The sequence below is a fragment of the Pygocentrus nattereri genome, chromosome 13 (genome assembly GCF_015220715.1).
Source record: "Pygocentrus nattereri isolate fPygNat1 chromosome 13, fPygNat1.pri, whole genome shotgun sequence".
NCBI classification, from domain to species: Eukaryota; Metazoa; Chordata; class Actinopteri; order Characiformes; family Serrasalmidae; genus Pygocentrus; species Pygocentrus nattereri.
The window spans coordinates 18,355,116-18,371,987 of record NC_051223.1 but is presented as its reverse complement, the minus strand read 5'-3'; the positions used below and the strand labels follow the sequence as shown (position 1 = coordinate 18,371,987).

Here is a 16,872-nt window from a genome sequence, read left to right as displayed (position 1 = left end):
TTAATTACAACTGTTTTACCACTATCAACTTAATTAAAATGCACAAACGACATGTAGGTTCACTGGTCGTTTTAGTTAATAAATTAAAATAGCTACATTTGTATTGTAGACATTGCAAACCCTGTTTCCGATCAACAGCACTGTAAAAAAAAAAACAACAACAAAAAAAAAAAAACATATATATATATATATATATATATAAAATATTTTTTTTCAATAACATTTCAGGTTAAGTACTTGGCCTGTGTATTTGACCCATATGATGTGTTCAATGGCTGCATACAATGCAGGGAACTAAGCAGTGATCCTTTTCTCCAGTGCAGTTTTAAGGGCATCTCTAGCACTGGAACAAGACTCTAAGACTTTGCCATTTCTGAAAGACAAATATACACAAATGTATAAGATTATTACAGATAGCAAATGGATTTCTCAATAAAGAAAAACTACTAATACTGTAATAGGTAGCTCTGAAAAAACATTAACCAACCGGGTCAAAAAGATCTCCAGAACATCAGCCAGGTCCACAGGAAAGTAGTCCTGCCCAACACAGTGCTCCAGGACAATAAGATGACCAGGCAAGACACACACTTTCTTCATCTTTTCCTCACCCTGACATAGTAACATGTAGCAACATGCAATGTGTGAGGTAATGAACCATACTGACATGTCAGAAATAATCTGAGTGAGAGTGTCACGGTGACAGATACATCATATTAATGAAAGTGGTACCTTTAAAAGCCCCAGGTTCACCATCAGCGAAGAGACAAAAATATAAGACTGAAAGTGAGGACTGGAAAATGCCTTCCTTAAAAGAGTATCTGTACAACACAAAGGAAGAGAGTTTCAATAATCAAGGGAAAAAATACTAGCTAATTTCAGAGAAAAACTATATATATATATATATATATATATATATATGAGGATAAAGCGTTATGCTCATACCAACAGTTTCGAAAACGACTTGCTTCACTTCTGCCTCCTCCTTATACACTGAGGTGATCTGAAGAAAAACCTCTGCCATTTTAGTGGCATCTGAAAAATCAAGCTGACACATCAAGGGACAGATTTTAGCAATTATCCAGCAAGACACGGATCTCAGATAATTAACATTGCCTTGGTAGAAGATAGAAATTAAACAAGCAGTAAGTATGTGGTTATCAAACAGTACAAAACAAGTGCTTTGAAAACATAAGAAACATAACAGATCTGACAGGCTGTCCCCAGCAATCTGTTACACCTGCTGCTCAATTAACTGTGTCCTCTTGGCTCCAAGGTTAAGCAATTTCTCTGATGTTGGTGAATGTAGGAAGGATAAAAGACCTGGACTGCAGAGAGTCACCTGTGAAGAAAGAATACTTTTTGTTATCTTGGCTTCACCTGTTACTGCCAGCATTTGTAAATTAAAATTGTAATAATTTTAATTAATAATTGTAAAAATTTATGTGCAATCTATACAGAAAATTTTACCTTCGCTGGACTTCCATCAATATTTTCCTTTGTCCCATTTACACAGTTCTGCTCTTCATCATCTTCTTCTGTATCCTCATCGTCCTCTTCTTCCTCATCTAGCTCCCCTTCATCATCACTACAATTATATATTTCATGAATTGGCACAACAAATTTGCACAATAAATCAAGAAACTCAAAAAATTGTATTTTCTCTACAGGATTTCAATTTACAGCAAACATTTCAGCCAAATCCCTGGTCCTGGAGTACCACTGCCCTGCATATTTTAGTGCTTTTCCTGCTAAAACATGCCCAATCTAAGTAATCAGCTAATGATCAAGCCTGTCCCATGACTCATATATACAATATATTGCCAAAAATATTCACGCACCCACCCAAATTATTGAATTCAGGTGTTCCAATCACTTCCATGGCCACAGGTGTGTAAAACCAAGCACCCAGACTGCTTCTACAAACATTTGTGAAGGAACGGGTCGCTCTCAGGAGCTCAGTGAATTCCAGCGTGTTACCGTGATAGGATGCCAGCTGCGCAACAAGTCCAGTCATGAAATTTCCTTGCTACTAAATACTCCAGTCAACTGTCAGGGGTACTATAAAAAAGTGGAAGCGATTGGGAACGACAGCAGTTCAGCCACGAAGTGGTAGGCCACATAAAATAACAGCGCAATGTCAACCGATGCTGAGGCGCAGTGCGCAGAGGTTGCCAACTTTCTGCAGTCAATTGCTACAGACCCCCAAAACTTCATGTGGCCTTCAGATTAGCTCAAGAACAGTGTGTAGAGAGCTTCATGGAATGGGTTTCTATGGCCGAGCAGCTGCATCCAAGCCTTACATCACCAAGCATAATGCATCACCAAACGAATCGCGCTTCTCTGTCTGGCAATCTGATGGACAAGTCTGGGTTTCGCGGTTGCCAGGAGAATGATACTTGTCTGACTGCATTGTGCCAAGTGTAAAGTTTGATGGAGGGGGGATTATGGTGTGGGGTTGTTTTTCAGAAGTTGGGCCTTGGCTCCAGTGAAAGGAACTCTTAATGCTTCAGCACCAAGAGATTTTGGACAATTTCATGCTCCTAACTTTGTGGGAACAGTTTGGGGACGGCCCCTTCCTGTTCCAACATGACTGCGCACCAGTACACAAAGCAAGGTCCATAAAGACATGGATGAGCAAGTTTGGTGTGGAAGAACTTGACTGGCCTGCACAGAGTCCTGACCTCAACCTGATAGAACACCTTTGGGATGAATTAGAGTGGAGACTGCGAGCCAGGCCTTAGTGTCTGACCTCACAAATTCTGGAAGTATGGTCAAATATTCCCAAAACAACACTCCTAAACCTTATGGAAAGCCTTCCCAGAAGAGTTAAAGCTGTTTTAGCTGTAAAGGGTGGGCCGACATCTCATTAAACCCTATGGATTAAGAATGGGATATCACTCAACTTCATGTGTGTGAAAGCAGACGAGTGAATGCTTCTGGCAATATAGTGTGTGTGTGTGTGTGTGTGTGTGTATACACACATACATACATATATATATATATATATATATATATATATATATATATATATATATGCCCTGTGATGGACTGGCGACCTGTCCAGGGTGTATTGTGCCTTTCGCCCGAAGACTGCTGGGATAGGCTCCAGCACCCCCCCGCGACCCTGACGGAGAAGCGGCTTGGAAAATGGATGGATGGATATATATATATATATATATATATATATATATATGTATGTATGTATGTATGTATGTATGTATACACACACACACTCACCAGCCCTTTATTAGGTACAGTAAAAGGTTGGACCCCCTTTTGCCTTCAGAACTGCCTTACTTCTTCATGGCATACTTTCAACAAGGTGTTGGAACATTCCTCAGAGATTTAGTTTATTTATTTATGGATATTTTCTCTTTTTCGGACCATTCTCTGTAAACCCTAGAGATGGTTGTGTGTGAAAATCCCAGTAGATCAGCAGTTTCTGAAATACTCAGACCAGCCCGTCTGGCACCAACAACCATGCCACGTTCAAAGTCACTTAAATCACCTTTCTTCCCCCATTCTGATGCCCGGTTTGCACTTCAGCAAGTTGTCTTGTCCACCTCTACGTGCCTAAATGCACTGAGTTTTAGCCATGTGATTGGCTGATTAGTTATTTGTGTTAACAAGCAAAAGCAAACACCTAATGTGTACCTAATAAAGTGGCCAGTGAGTGTATGTGTATATGTGTGTATCTTCTTCTTCTTCTTCTTTCGGCTGCTCCCTTTAGGGGTCACCACAGCGGATCATCTGCCTCCATCTTGCCCTATCCATTGCCTCCTCTACTTTCACACCAACCATCTCCATGTCCACCTTCACTACATCCATAAACCTTCTCTGAGGTCTACCTCTTCTCCTTCTACCCAGCAGCTCCGTCTCCAACATTCTTTGCCCAATATATCCACTATTCCTCCTCAACACATGTCCAAACCATCTCAACCTGGCCTCTCTGGCTTTATCTCCAAACTGCTCCACCTTCACTGTCCCTCTGATCTGCTCATTTCTAATCTTGTCCATCCTTGTCCCTCCCAACGAAAATCTCAGCATCTTCATCTCCGCCACCTCCAGCTCAGCCTCCTGTCTTTTAGACAGAGCCACAGTCTCCAAACCATACATCATAGCAGGACGCACTACTGTCTTGTAAACCTTCCCTTTCACTCTTGCTGCTATCCTTCTGTCACACATCAGCCCTGACATCCGACTCCACCCACTCCATCCTGCCTGCACCCTCTTCTTCACTTCTTTTCTACACTGTCCATTGCTCTGGATGGTTGACCCAAGATATTTGAAGTCATCCACTTTTATGACCTCTACTCCTTGCATCTTCACCTTTCCACCTGCCTCCCTCTCATTCACACACGTATTCTGTCTTATCTCTACTGACCTTCATTCCTCTCCTCTCCAGTGCAAACCTCCACCTCTCCAGATTCTCTTCCACCTGCTCTCTACTCTCACCACAGATTACAATGTCATCTGCAAACATCATGGTCCATGGAGCCTCCTGCCTGACCTCATCTGTCAACCTGTCCATCACCATTGCAAACAAGAAGGGGCTCAAAGCTGATCCCTGATGTAACCCTACCTTCACCTTGAAACCATTTGTCACTCCAACTGCACACCTCACCACTGTCTCACTATCCTCATACATGTCCTGCACCACCCTAACATACTTTTCAGCTACACCTGACTTCCTCATACAGTACCACAGTTCCTGTCTTGGCACCCTATCATATGCCTTCTCTAGATCCACAAAGACACAATGTAGCTCCTTCTGACCTTCTCTGTACTTCTCTACCAACACTCTCAACGCAAAAACTGCATCTGTGGTACTCTTTCTGGGCATGAAACCAAACTGCTGCTCACTGATCTGAACCTCTCGCCTTAGCCTTGCTTCAACACCTCTTTCCCATACATTCATGGTGTGGCTCATCAACTTTATACCTCTGTAGTTACTGCAGCTCTGCACATCACCCTTGTTCTTATGGGGACCAGTACACTACTTCTCCACTCATCAGGCATCCTCTCACTCTCCAGGATTTTGTTAAACAACCTGGTTAAAAAGTCCACTGCCTTCTCTCCTAAACATCTCCATACCTCCACAGGTATGTCATCTGGACCAACTGCCTTTCCATTCTTCATCCTTTTTAAAGCTGCCCTCACTTCCACCTTACTAATTCTCTGCACTTCCTGATCCACTATCTGTCCCCCCGTTGTCCTCCTCTCTCTCTCGTTTTCCTCATTCATTAGTTCTTCAAAGTACTCCTTCCATCTACTCAACACTCTCTGTTCACTCACTAGTACATTTCCCTCTCTATCCTTTATCAGCCTAACCTGCTGTACATCCTTTCCAGCTCTATCTCTCTGTTTAGCCAAACGATATGTGCGTGTGTATGTATATATATATATATATATATATATATATATATATATATATATATATATATATATGTGTGTGTGTGTGTATATATATATATATATATATATATATATATATATATATATATATATATACGCACACACACAGAGAGAGAGAGAGAGAGAGAGAGAGCCATTTAATGTTAATGTATAATGTAAACATTCAAATATTAAACAATTTCACATTTCCCCAGATTTTTTAATGGGTTGCATTTCACTTTAAGTGCATGTGTTCAAGGCAAGAAAATGCTAAAATGTGTAGGACATGGATACTATAGAACCAGGGTTGGGAACAACTGAATCAAACCATTAAGATCAAAGTCAAGCTTCAGTTCATATGATATGTCAATATGTTGTTAGAGAGTGAAGACATCAAAAACATTACCATGTCAGAGAGAAAAAAACAAGGCAATAGATTCTGTTCCAGAGGTTGGGGTTATTGTAAATCATTTTTTAAAGGAGGGTGGGTACATGAAAACATGCAAATATCAATGGTATATTCAGACAAACCTAGGCAACAAACAAAAATATGCACTTAAAGATTAGAAAACATGCATTTACAGTATTCAGCACTTAGAAAAGCAAAACAATACCTAAGCGAGCCAAGAACATCTGCCCTGTTCACACTTTCCCAGAACTCTTTAAGAGCTTCACAGCCATCCTCTCCCAGGCAGTTTCCTGTCCACAGAGAAACACTTGCTCAGTTCAATTATAACAGTCCTCCAATTAGTCCTTAAGGCTTTTGGATTCACTTCAAGTCCCAGTCTCTTCATTATTTTAAATAACATCAGCAAAAAAAATAATAAAATTAAGTAATGATACTAATATTTTTGTGTGCTACTGGCATTATGCCAATTTTTTTTTCAATTATAGCACACTTTGATTTGTTATTTGATATGTTATTTAAAACAGCCCCAGCCACTGAAAACAACCACAAACCATTGCCCTTGCTCCAACAAACTTTGCTGTTAACACTATACATTCCAGTAGGAAATGCAAATTTCATCCATCAGACTGCCAGATAGTGAAGTGCAATCAGTGTATCACTCCTGAGAACACATTTCCAATGCTCCAGGGACCACTCCAGCTGACATTAGGCATTGCATATAGTGATCTTAGGCTTGTCTGTAGTTGCTCAGCCATGGAAACTGATTTCATTAAGCTCTTGATGCACTTCTTGTGGTTGCTTTCAGAGGCAGTTTGGAACTGTAGTGATTGATACAACAGAGAATAGACCATTTTACATGCTATGTGCTTCAACACTCTGTGACTCTGTACGTCTGGTCTACTGCTTCGTGACTGAAATGTTGAAATGCTCCCAGACACTTTCATTTCACAATCATAGCACTTGCAGGTGACTGGGGCAAATCTATCAGGGCTGAAATTTCATGAATTAATTTGTGGCATAGCTGTCATCCTATAACAGTATCATGATTAACGTCACTGAGTTCTTCAGCATGACCAATTTCTACTACCAATGTTTGTCTATGGAAACTGCATGGCTATGTGCTTGATTTTATGCATCTGTTAGCGAAGGGTGTGGCTGAAACACCTGACCACGATAATGAGAAGGGGTGTCCACACAGTTTTAGCATATAGTGTACGTTAACATTATCAACAGAAATTACCATTGAGGTCCAGTTTCTGTAGATCAGCTTTGTCCCGTACTGCTGTAGCAACTACCAAAGCTGCAGCTTCTGAAATCTCCCCAAAAGACAGATTGAGCTCCTACGGACATGACACACATCAAGGGGTTTGTGGGTTTAACTGCAGTTTTATTTTATTTCAAACAAAACAACATAAGAAAAATTGTGATTATTAATTATTAATAATTTTAGTGTTTATATAAAAACAAATGTCAGGAAATTGTCAAAGTGATGAAATGCTGACCTTGAGAATTGGCAGTCCTTCTCTTAAGGCTGCTGCTATAGCAATAGCACCTTCAGAACGTACCAGACAATCTCCAAAATTAATCACCTGAACATTGCGCAGGTGCCTGAGAGCCTGCAAACAGAATACATACACACTCTAATACTCACACTTGAGTCACATTAATTAAGGATTTTCTTAGAATTTGCCAAGTTCAGGAATACAGTGATGCCTTTACATGTGAATGTCTGAATCAATTCTGAATCAAGTCATTTCCTGTGCTGTCATAATAACGTCATTAACCTTGGAATAATTTTGAAAGTCTTTTATAAAATAATCAATATCACCGTTCTAGGGAAATCTGTTTTTACTTGGACTTAAATGTGTATCATACCTGGGCCATGGCTACCGCTCCTCTCTTGGTAAAGGTATTGTCATTGAGGTTGAGTACACGGAGGTTGAGACTGTGCTGCATTGCAGTGGCCAAAGCTGTGATTCCAGGATGGTTGATCCCATTCTGTGGCATGTGAACCTCCTCAAGACTACCAATCATCTGTAAAAAGAAAAGCAGATGACAGTCAAACTGAAAATGTCAATGTAATTAGAGCTGCAAACAGAGGAAAAGACAAAACAAAAAACAAAACATTGTTTCATTGCCTGAAAAGAATGGGCAAGAGCAATGGCACCATCATTCTCCAGACGATTACGTCCAGCTATGAAGACTTTCAGCTTCAGAGGGGACCCAGCAACACTTGACTGCTTGTAGCATTCAGCTAATGCAGAGGCCAAGATCTAGAAACACATAAGTCCCACAGTTTTAAGAAGTGATAAAGCTTTTAATTTTGATACATTTTGATCATTTAAATCTTCAGTATTAACTACCACCACTTACTATTCCCCCTCCAATGCCCATGCCACAGTTATTGAGCCTGAGTTCCTGTAAAGTATGGCACGCAGGGCTCTTCAGGAGGACCTCAATGCCCTTTATTCCATCTGGACCAAAAGCATTGTCACTTAAGTCCAGTTCAGTAAGCCTGGTCCCTGAAGTCATCAGTGCATTGCCCAGTGATTTCTATAAAGGTATGGTTTAGGTTATTGTTATTGCATGTTCAAACAATTATTTATAACTTACATCATTAGTTAGCGACTCACCAAGGCAGGAGGAATTTCAGAGCGAAGGCGACCTGTAAACATGTCACTCCAGTGACATCGCTTAGAGAATAAAAGGAAAACAAAGAATGAAAGAAAACAAATAATTATCAGTTTTTGCTGAAAGTGATAAAACCTCATAAACACCTCAAATAAAGGTAAAGTACCTGCAGTTCCTTTTTGGACTCAAGAGCCTTTGCAATGACCCGTGCTGCTTCCACCCCAATAGTATTTCCTTCCAGTCTCAATGCCTTCAGATACTTGCACTGTTCTATCTCTCTAGCTATCCCTTCCACTAGAGACAGAGAAAATGACTTATTGTCTCATTTGTTACAGTACCACAGGATCAACACTGTTCTCAAATGCAAGAAAGGCTCATCACACATGTTCACTTGACAATTATACACGGTGCTAATATCAAATTACTTTCACACCTGACTGCTTATCATCCAGCTTCAGTCCTTGACCTCTGTAGCTTAACTCTTCCCCAACATGAGTCTTAGCCAGCGCCTCTGTAAGCTGAGCAATATCTTGAGAAGCCATTAGTTTTCCCTTTGAATAGCCATGGAAGCAGAACAAAAACAGGTTTCAGTTTTCTGATTTCTGCCTGATGCACACATGCACATATTGGCATGTTAGTCCTTAAAAATGTATTCAATTATATTTTTACTTTAAGTATATTTTTAAGGACTAACATGCCAATATTAACAGGTAGATAAAATGAAGCACATAGGTTTGCAGTATTGATAGACAAACAACAGCAGTAGAATTGGTTGTACTGAAGAGCTCAGTGACTTTAAACATGGCACTGTCATAGGATGCCACCTCCACCTCAAGCCAGTTTGTGAAATGTCTGTCCTGCTAGATCTGCCCTGTTTCAAAAAGTTTCAAATTGCCCCTGGAAGCAACATCAGCAAAAGAACTGCGCATTAGGAGCTTCACGCAATGGTTTTCCATGGACGAGGAGCTACACACAAGCCTAAGATCAAAATGCACAATGCCAGCATCATGGGAGTGGTGTAAAGTATGCTGCCACTGGACTCTGGCAGTGAAAACATATTTTGTGGAGTGAATGAGTCATGCTTCTCTATCTGGCAGTCTGATGGACAAGTCTGGGTATGAAGAATTCCCGGAGAATGTTACTAGCCTGACTGCATTGTGCCAACTGTAAAGTTTGGTGGAGGAAGGATAATGCTATGGGTTTGTTTTTTGGGGGTTGGCAATTGTACGCTTCTAACTTTTCGGGTTTGGGGAGGTTATTTCCTGCTCCAGCATGACAGTGTCCCAGTGTACAAAGCAAGGTCCATAAAGGCATGGCTGGGTGAGTTTGGTGTGAAATAACTTGCCTGGCCACACAGAGCCCTAACCTCAACCCCATCAAACACCTTTGGGATGAACTTGAACAGAGACTGTGAGCCAGGCCCTCTCATCCAACATAAGTGTCTGACAGCGTCTAAATGCTTTTCTGGATGGATGGGTTAAAAAATCCCACACACAATCTAAAATCATACACAAAGCTTCCAAGAAGAGTGGAAGTAGGTATAGCTGCAAATGAAAGAGAAATTTCACAAACTGACTTGTGGCAGAGATGGCATCCCTCCCTCCCACACGTGTGTACGTACGTGTGTGTGTGTGTATATATATATATATATATATATATATATATATATATATATACATACACACACACATATACACACACACGTGTGTGTATTTATTTTTTTTCACGCTTTCATTCACCAATAACTTTCTAGATCCGTAAATCAAAGATAGTCACATCATAACCCAATATCTAGTCAGAGAAAGAGCACGTGGTCTGCTAGACAGCTAGCGTCTTTAATTCAGACTTGTATTAACTTAAAGGATTTTTAAATGGCAGTAAACGTTATATAGCTAACTAGCGTTAATCCACACCTTAGATATTAGCATAATCAAGGCTTAAACTTTTAAATCACATATGGATTTTGATTTACTAGTCATGTAGGTACAGAACCGGTTTTGTTTAACTTAAAAATAGTCAACTAGCTAGTTAATGTTCATTATCAAGACTAAAATGAACTATTGTGTTAGCTAGCTATCTAGTTAGCTATCTAACCGCTAAGTCGAGAGCAAAACAACAACCAACCTAGGTCTCAACTTTTTTGGCTAACTAGTTCACTATCATGTCTTATTCATATAAAAGCTAGTTATTAGTTTAGGCATTTGGACATTACCAATCGGATATTAAATGTACGTTGCTGATGCTTCCTTCACACTGCAGACTTCGAGCTGAGTAAGTCTACAAGGTTAAGTTACTTTCCGTTTACCGCTTACACTGTATCTCACAACATGGAGCGCATGGAAGCAGGAATAAACCCGGTGCCGGTTCCTGTCTTTTGCTTTTCAAAATAAAAGTAAGGACACCTGTTAAAATATGACATTAAGCTACTCTGAAAAAGTTGGACACGATTCAGTTGCTTGCCCGTTAAATATACATTAAAACTAGTGATTTGCAGATTCAAGCCTAAGAGCTGTTAGAGTATAGAGAATACGCTTTGAAAAAGACACTTGAATGTGGTAACGTTAAGTGTAGTGACAGGACAAGTGTAATGAAGCAAGTGAACACTTGTTTGGATTCTGCTACTCAAAGTAAAAAGGACGAGGGAGCAGAGTGTCAAATAATTTGACTGATTTAAAGAGCTGTAGTCAAGTAAATCCTAATGTGAGTTCATGAAGCCCTCCAGCTGATGTAGCTAACAGCTAACCTAGTTAGCTAATTACAGCAACCAGCATAGCTACATCTAACCATCCTTAGCATGAAGACTTGTCCAAAGTATTGGGAGGCACTATTTGAAGTTTTCAAACATTTTTCAGATTTTCTCTTTTAATGATTAACTTTTTATTTACTTTATGTCATATAGAATTTTATACATAACTAACAAACTTTTTCAGAATGTACATTCAGATACACTGCATGGGAAAATTTGCACCTATGCTGCCCCAGTGGCCTACTGGATAAGGCACTGGCCTCCTAAGCCAAGGATTGTGGGTTTGAGTCCCATCTGGGGTGATGGATGTTTCTATGTTATTTACTCCCATGAGCATTTTTGTTTCTCTGTGACCAAAAGACCACTGTAGTTGTGTTGTCATTTTGTAGTCGGCGCCATATTGTTATGCCCACGTAAGGAACTCTTTGACTAAGCATCATTTCTCTATGGGCAGAATGAATAGGGTTTTCGAAAAATTACCTCTATCACACCTTGTGTTAAATACAAGTGTTCAAAAACCAATACATTTTGTCCTGTGGACATTCTTCTCTCCAATATCACTGGATCCTCCAAAATCCAAGGTCATTAAGGAGTTGAAATATGAATATTGCTACATGTGAGCTAAAGCTACTGTGCACCGAATTCATGTCATTAGGCTGGCAGCCTTCTTAAGCAGGTTTTGGGAGTACACATTTCCATGTTTAGACTGAGAGCAGATCAAAAGGAGTCAGAACAAAATCACCAGGTTTCCCTGCAGTTTTCTGTTCTTCATCTGATGCTCATTGAAATATGATAGATCTCTCCTTTTAGCTTGATTTGAAGTGGTCTATAAACGTACCTACACTCTAATCCAGTAGACTCAGCTTAATATCATTGCTCACTGCTGATAAACTGATTTAGGTGGATATCCTGATTATTATTTTAATGCCAGTAACATTTCACTGAGGGCATTTTCCTAGGACATTCGCCAGCTTTTTGTTCAAAAAAGAAGCTGACTTCAGTTTCATGAACGGTTGAAAGGCATGAATGAGGATGTTTCTCTATTTCTGCTTGACAGCTGAGTGACATTAACTTATTTTGCTGTTTAAAAGAACTGACAGGTCAGTATTTTGTCTAGTTTGCTAATGTTTGTGATAGCTGGTCCTAGCAGCTGCACCATTTGTGGTGGAACAGAAACATTCAAACAAAAAGTTACAAATAAAAAAAAAAACTATATTCAGCCTCATAGTTTTAACACGGGTAGTATAAGCAGTTTTAGCCTATCAACATATCCTACCTAGAGGTTTTATTTATGAGTATACCCATAAATATGCGTTACAGTCAGGGGCGGGGCTTCAGGGGGGCTGGGATGGGAGAGAGGATAAGATTTCAAGTAGCCGGGCCTCTATCACGTCCGAAGAGAGCTAGAGAAGACGGGCCCTCTCCTGATTGTATCCAGATGAGCATGGTATGTGTCCAAAGGCATAGCCTACCTTACATCACCCATCATTCAAGTTTTACACAGGGTTTTTAAAGGTTGCCACAGTCAGGACTGAGTCATGGTTTCTAAAAACTTTACGAGACCGAATGACTTTAGTGATGTAGTAGGTGTAAAATATTGAATAAAATGTTGTTCTGCATGACTGGCTTTATTTTCACTCTTACATTTAACTTTATGACACGCAAATTTTCAAGTGGATCGCCGATAAGTGAAGCTTGTAAGCCCTGCTGTTGTGGGCATGTGTCTGTTGTAAAATGATGTTATGATGAGCTTTATTAAATAATAAAGGGCATAAAGGGCCCGGTCATTTCCCCCGCCCCAGGCCTGGCTCTGATTTGTTCCGCTAGTGGTTACAGTAGAACGTTTCAATAATATAGCACAGCTCGTCTGAGCGGCGGCTCAGCCCACCTTAGTTTCGTGTAGCATTGCGAGATCAAACTGATGCACGGTAGCTTTAGCTCGCATGTAGCAATATTAGTATTATAGCTCTTCATGATCTCGTAATTTGGAGGATCCAGTAATATTTGTGAGAAAAATGTACACATGACAAAAACGCATCAGGGTCTGAACATTTTTATTTAATACAGGGTGCGATAGAGGCGACTTTTCGAAAACCCTATTCATTCTGGCCATAGAGAAATGGGGCTTAGACCCAGACTTCCTTATATGGACATAACGAGGACCACAGAATGATGCACAACTACAGTGGTCTATAGTCATGTTTCAAACATCTCAAAATTCAGAATCTGAGGCATTATTATTAGTACTAAAATTCAATCAATATTATCAATGAAATTCAGATATTACATGTATACATAAATATATATAATGGCTATACATTAAGTTTCAATGGTCTTAACAACAAATCATTAGTCAGTAAATTAGGCCTATTAGCAGGAATATAAAAAAAATAGATAATATAATAAAAGCATGGGGTAGTTCCCTTTGATTTCTTTAAATGTCTTGTAACAAAACCTGCAGACAAACTTTTATAGAAAGAGCACCTGATGGCTTCAAAATGCCGAAAACACTGGACAAGTTTCTGTTCCCTAGAGATTGTATCCAGAAACTTTAATACTCAAGTTCTTCATATATTCAAACATTTTCCCAAACCAGTGAAAGCACAAAAAAGAGGTTCAGCTACAGGCGTCCTGCAAAACAAACATGGCTTGTTTGAGATATGTGTTTGTGGAGAAGTTGCAACACGTATCACCTTTTCACTGACTCGCAACCTAGAAAGATCAAAAGGACCCCTTTGACACCTGGTCCCTTCATGCAATGTTAGTGTCAGGATTTTATCTGGATAAGGCCAAGCCACATCAAAATGCAAGTGTAAATACTCCAAGGATGAATTTAAACTAGATAAAAAAGCAATCACTCATACCATTTCAGAAGCACTTGAGCCACATGTTATAGCACTGCAAGCGCATCTGTCTCTCCAAAACACATTCAACAGCAAAAATCCTTCCCAGTACAACCGGAACTCCTCCCAGTGCAGTACGTCACTGGGCACATGATTTGTGTCAAAGAGTAAGATAATTGAAGGACACACCCATATGGAAAGTCAGTACTGTGGAAAAGCAAACAGCAGACAAAGAGATTGAACATGTGGAAACACTGGAAACTGTTTGCCACGTGACAAGTGGATTTATGTATTCCATTCTTTCCAGAATTTTACCGTGGATGGATAGTGGGATCTTGAAACATGGTCCCCTCTAAATAGTAGATTGTGTCTCACCAGGAACGCTTGCAATTTAATGGGACAAAATGTAGAAGACAAAGCCGCGGGTCTGGCAGATTGATGTGGGGTAGCTGTGACTCCCTCCCGATGCACAAGCAGACACAAGTGGTTTTCTTTAACGGGTTTTACTGAAGTCCTCTCCATATCAAACCGTGAAAACTAATACACAGTATTAGACATAAAAAACACCATGTTAGCTAGGTAGCATACATGATAGCAAATAATATAAGATGAAAATAAAGTACAAACTTCACAAAATACCTCGTTGGCTGCATGCTAGGAAAGGAAATCATCTTGGAGTCTTCTTAATTTCGTATGTACCAATAAACATTAATTTACCTTCTTCTAAAGATAGTTTATGGCTAATCTTTAACTTAATACGAGCATCTCTTTACTCAACCTGCACCTGACGGCGCCAGCTAGCATCCTAGCGGAAGTGACAAAATAAAAGACATTTGCTGTTAACTAAAATAGCGTCAAAATAAAAATACAGAAGATTACTCAAAAATACATTCTGACTTGGAAATCTCATGTAAACATGTAACCTTTACAGTAGCTACAGTAACACTCCCACCAAATCTCACAACCTTACTGTGGGATTTCTAACATTTACTGACTGTTGCAGGTACATTTGAGCCCTTTGAACCTTAAACGTTACGTTAGTGACAATTACACAAAAACATTGTGTGTACATAAACAAAGATTAAACCTTGCATAAAATGCAAAAAACAACATGGACAATCAGAATAGAATGTCAAGATAAACATTAAACATCTTGATCTGTCTCAAGTAAAGTGACTAGCTTGTGTACAGGTCTCTCTAGAAGCAGTGTTTTCGTAGTGGCTTTACCCTTGCCATCAAATGTAGTGTCACTAACCATCAACCTGACCTTTCTCACCCTATCATCTGACCCCGGATATACTTCTACAACTCGGGCCAGCTTCCATTCATTGCGCGGGGCGTGGTCATCTTGTAACAGCACAATATCATTCACCTTCAGGTTTCTTCTGTTCTTCTGCCACTTTTGTCTTGATTGCAAACTCAATAGATATTCCTTTTTCCATCGAATCCAAAATTCGTTGGCTAAATACTGTACTCGCAGCCACCTCTTCTGAAGATAAAGATCCTCTCTGATAAACTGTCCAGGTGGAGGTAAGATTACAGTGGACTTCATTGTAAGGATATGATTCGGAGTCAATGGTTCAGGTGCGGATGGGTCGTTCAGAAGTTCAGCAGTAAGTGGTCTGCTATTGATGATGGTCATCACTTCATAAAAGAAGGTTCTTAGGGATGAGCTATCAAGCCTTTGCGCTGACTGGTCAAGAATGGCAGTGAGAACACTCCTTATGGTTCTGATTTGTCTCTCCCAGACGCCACCCATGTGACTTGCCGCTGGAGGATTCATTAGAAACTCGCATCCTAAAGCCTTCACCTTTTCTTCACACATTCCTTGCATGAGTTCTGCAAACTCTCGCTTTGCACCAATGAAATTGGTTCCTTGGTCATTTCTAAGTTGACGAACATTTCCTCTTATGGCAATGAACGCTCTTAGGGCATTGATGAACGCATCAGATGTCATATCATCAAGCATTTCAATGTGTATACCTCTTGAACACAAACAGGTAAGTAAAAGTCCATATCTTTTAACATTCTTTCTCCCTTCTTTTACATGTATAGGACCAAAGCAGTCTATGCCGGTGTACGTGAACGGAGGAGTTGTTTCCATTCTGTCTTCCGGTAAGTTGCCCATTCTCTGGTCTTCGGTACGTCTTCTGTATTTTCGGCACTTGACACATTTGAATATGTGCGACGACACTACACTGCTGCATCCTAGGATCCACCATCCGTTAGCTCGCAGTTCATTGACCGTCATTCCACGTCCCTGGTGGTATACTCGCTCGTGAAAGTGCTTGACAAGTAAGCTGGATATGTGATCACCCTTTGGAAGTATTGCTGGATGCTTCACATGTGGATGTAACGAGGCTTGACTTAGACGTCTCCCTACTCTCAGGATCCCTTCTTTGTCCAAAAATGGACTTAACTTGTACAGCTTACTGTTCTTGGACTTGGAGATAACCTTGTTTGCTTTCAAGCTCTTTATTTATTTATTTGGAAACGCTTCTTCCTGAACTAACTTGACTATAACAATTTCTGCTTCTTTCCTTTCTTCTAAGCTCGTACTTTCATTGGTTCTTTGTTTTTTACCTTTCTGTTCTTTAACTCGTTGTCTCAATCTGGCCACTGCTTGCACTACTCTAGACCAGTCAGAGAACTTCTCAAGGCGGTCCAATAATAATCTGTCCTCCTTTGCCTTGGTGCTGAAGACGTATGCCTTTCGGAGTTCAGGGTCATCATCCTTAACTTCTTCCGCTTTCCGCTCTCTGTCAGGCAATTCCCTTTGCCAGAGAAACTTTGGTCCAGTGAACCAACTGGAGGTCTTAAGTTGTTCTGCGGTTAATCCTCGAGATGCG

General features: G+C 40.1%; 1 protein-coding gene across 1 annotated transcript; it reads right to left on the bottom strand.

The window, feature by feature from the left end:
* Nucleotides 1–175: 175 nt before the first annotated feature.
* rangap1b (Ran GTPase activating protein 1b) lies at nt 176–10,781 on the bottom strand. Its single transcript, XM_017686053.2, has 16 exons — nt 10,647–10,781; nt 8,868–8,985; nt 8,601–8,728; nt 8,437–8,496; nt 8,177–8,356; nt 7,942–8,076; nt 7,679–7,837; nt 7,306–7,419; nt 7,044–7,143; nt 6,009–6,093; nt 1,468–1,585; nt 1,238–1,339; nt 943–1,045; nt 730–818; nt 488–609; nt 176–373 (listed from the first exon to the last, which is right to left on the bottom strand). The coding sequence occupies exons 2-16, from the start codon at nt 8,974–8,976 to the stop codon at nt 295–297; spliced, it is 1,683 nt and encodes a 560-aa protein (XP_017541542.1). The 5' UTR covers nt 8,977–8,985; nt 10,647–10,781; the 3' UTR covers nt 176–294.
* Nucleotides 10,782–16,872: the final 6,091 nt, after the last annotated feature.

Coding starts and splice junctions, on each gene's coding strand:
- rangap1b (XM_017686053.2), bottom strand. CDS start 8,976: ATGGCTTCTCAAGATATTGCTCAGCTTACAGAGGCGCTGGCTAAGACT. Junction 7,838..7,941: donor CTCTTGCCCATTCTTTTCAG/GCAATGAAACAA, acceptor TTCTTTTTACAG/ATGATTGGTAGTCTTGAGGA. Junction 6,094..7,043: donor ACAGAAACTGGACCTCAATG/GTAATTTCTGTT, acceptor CTCTGTGGACAG/GAAACTGCCTGGGAGAGGAT.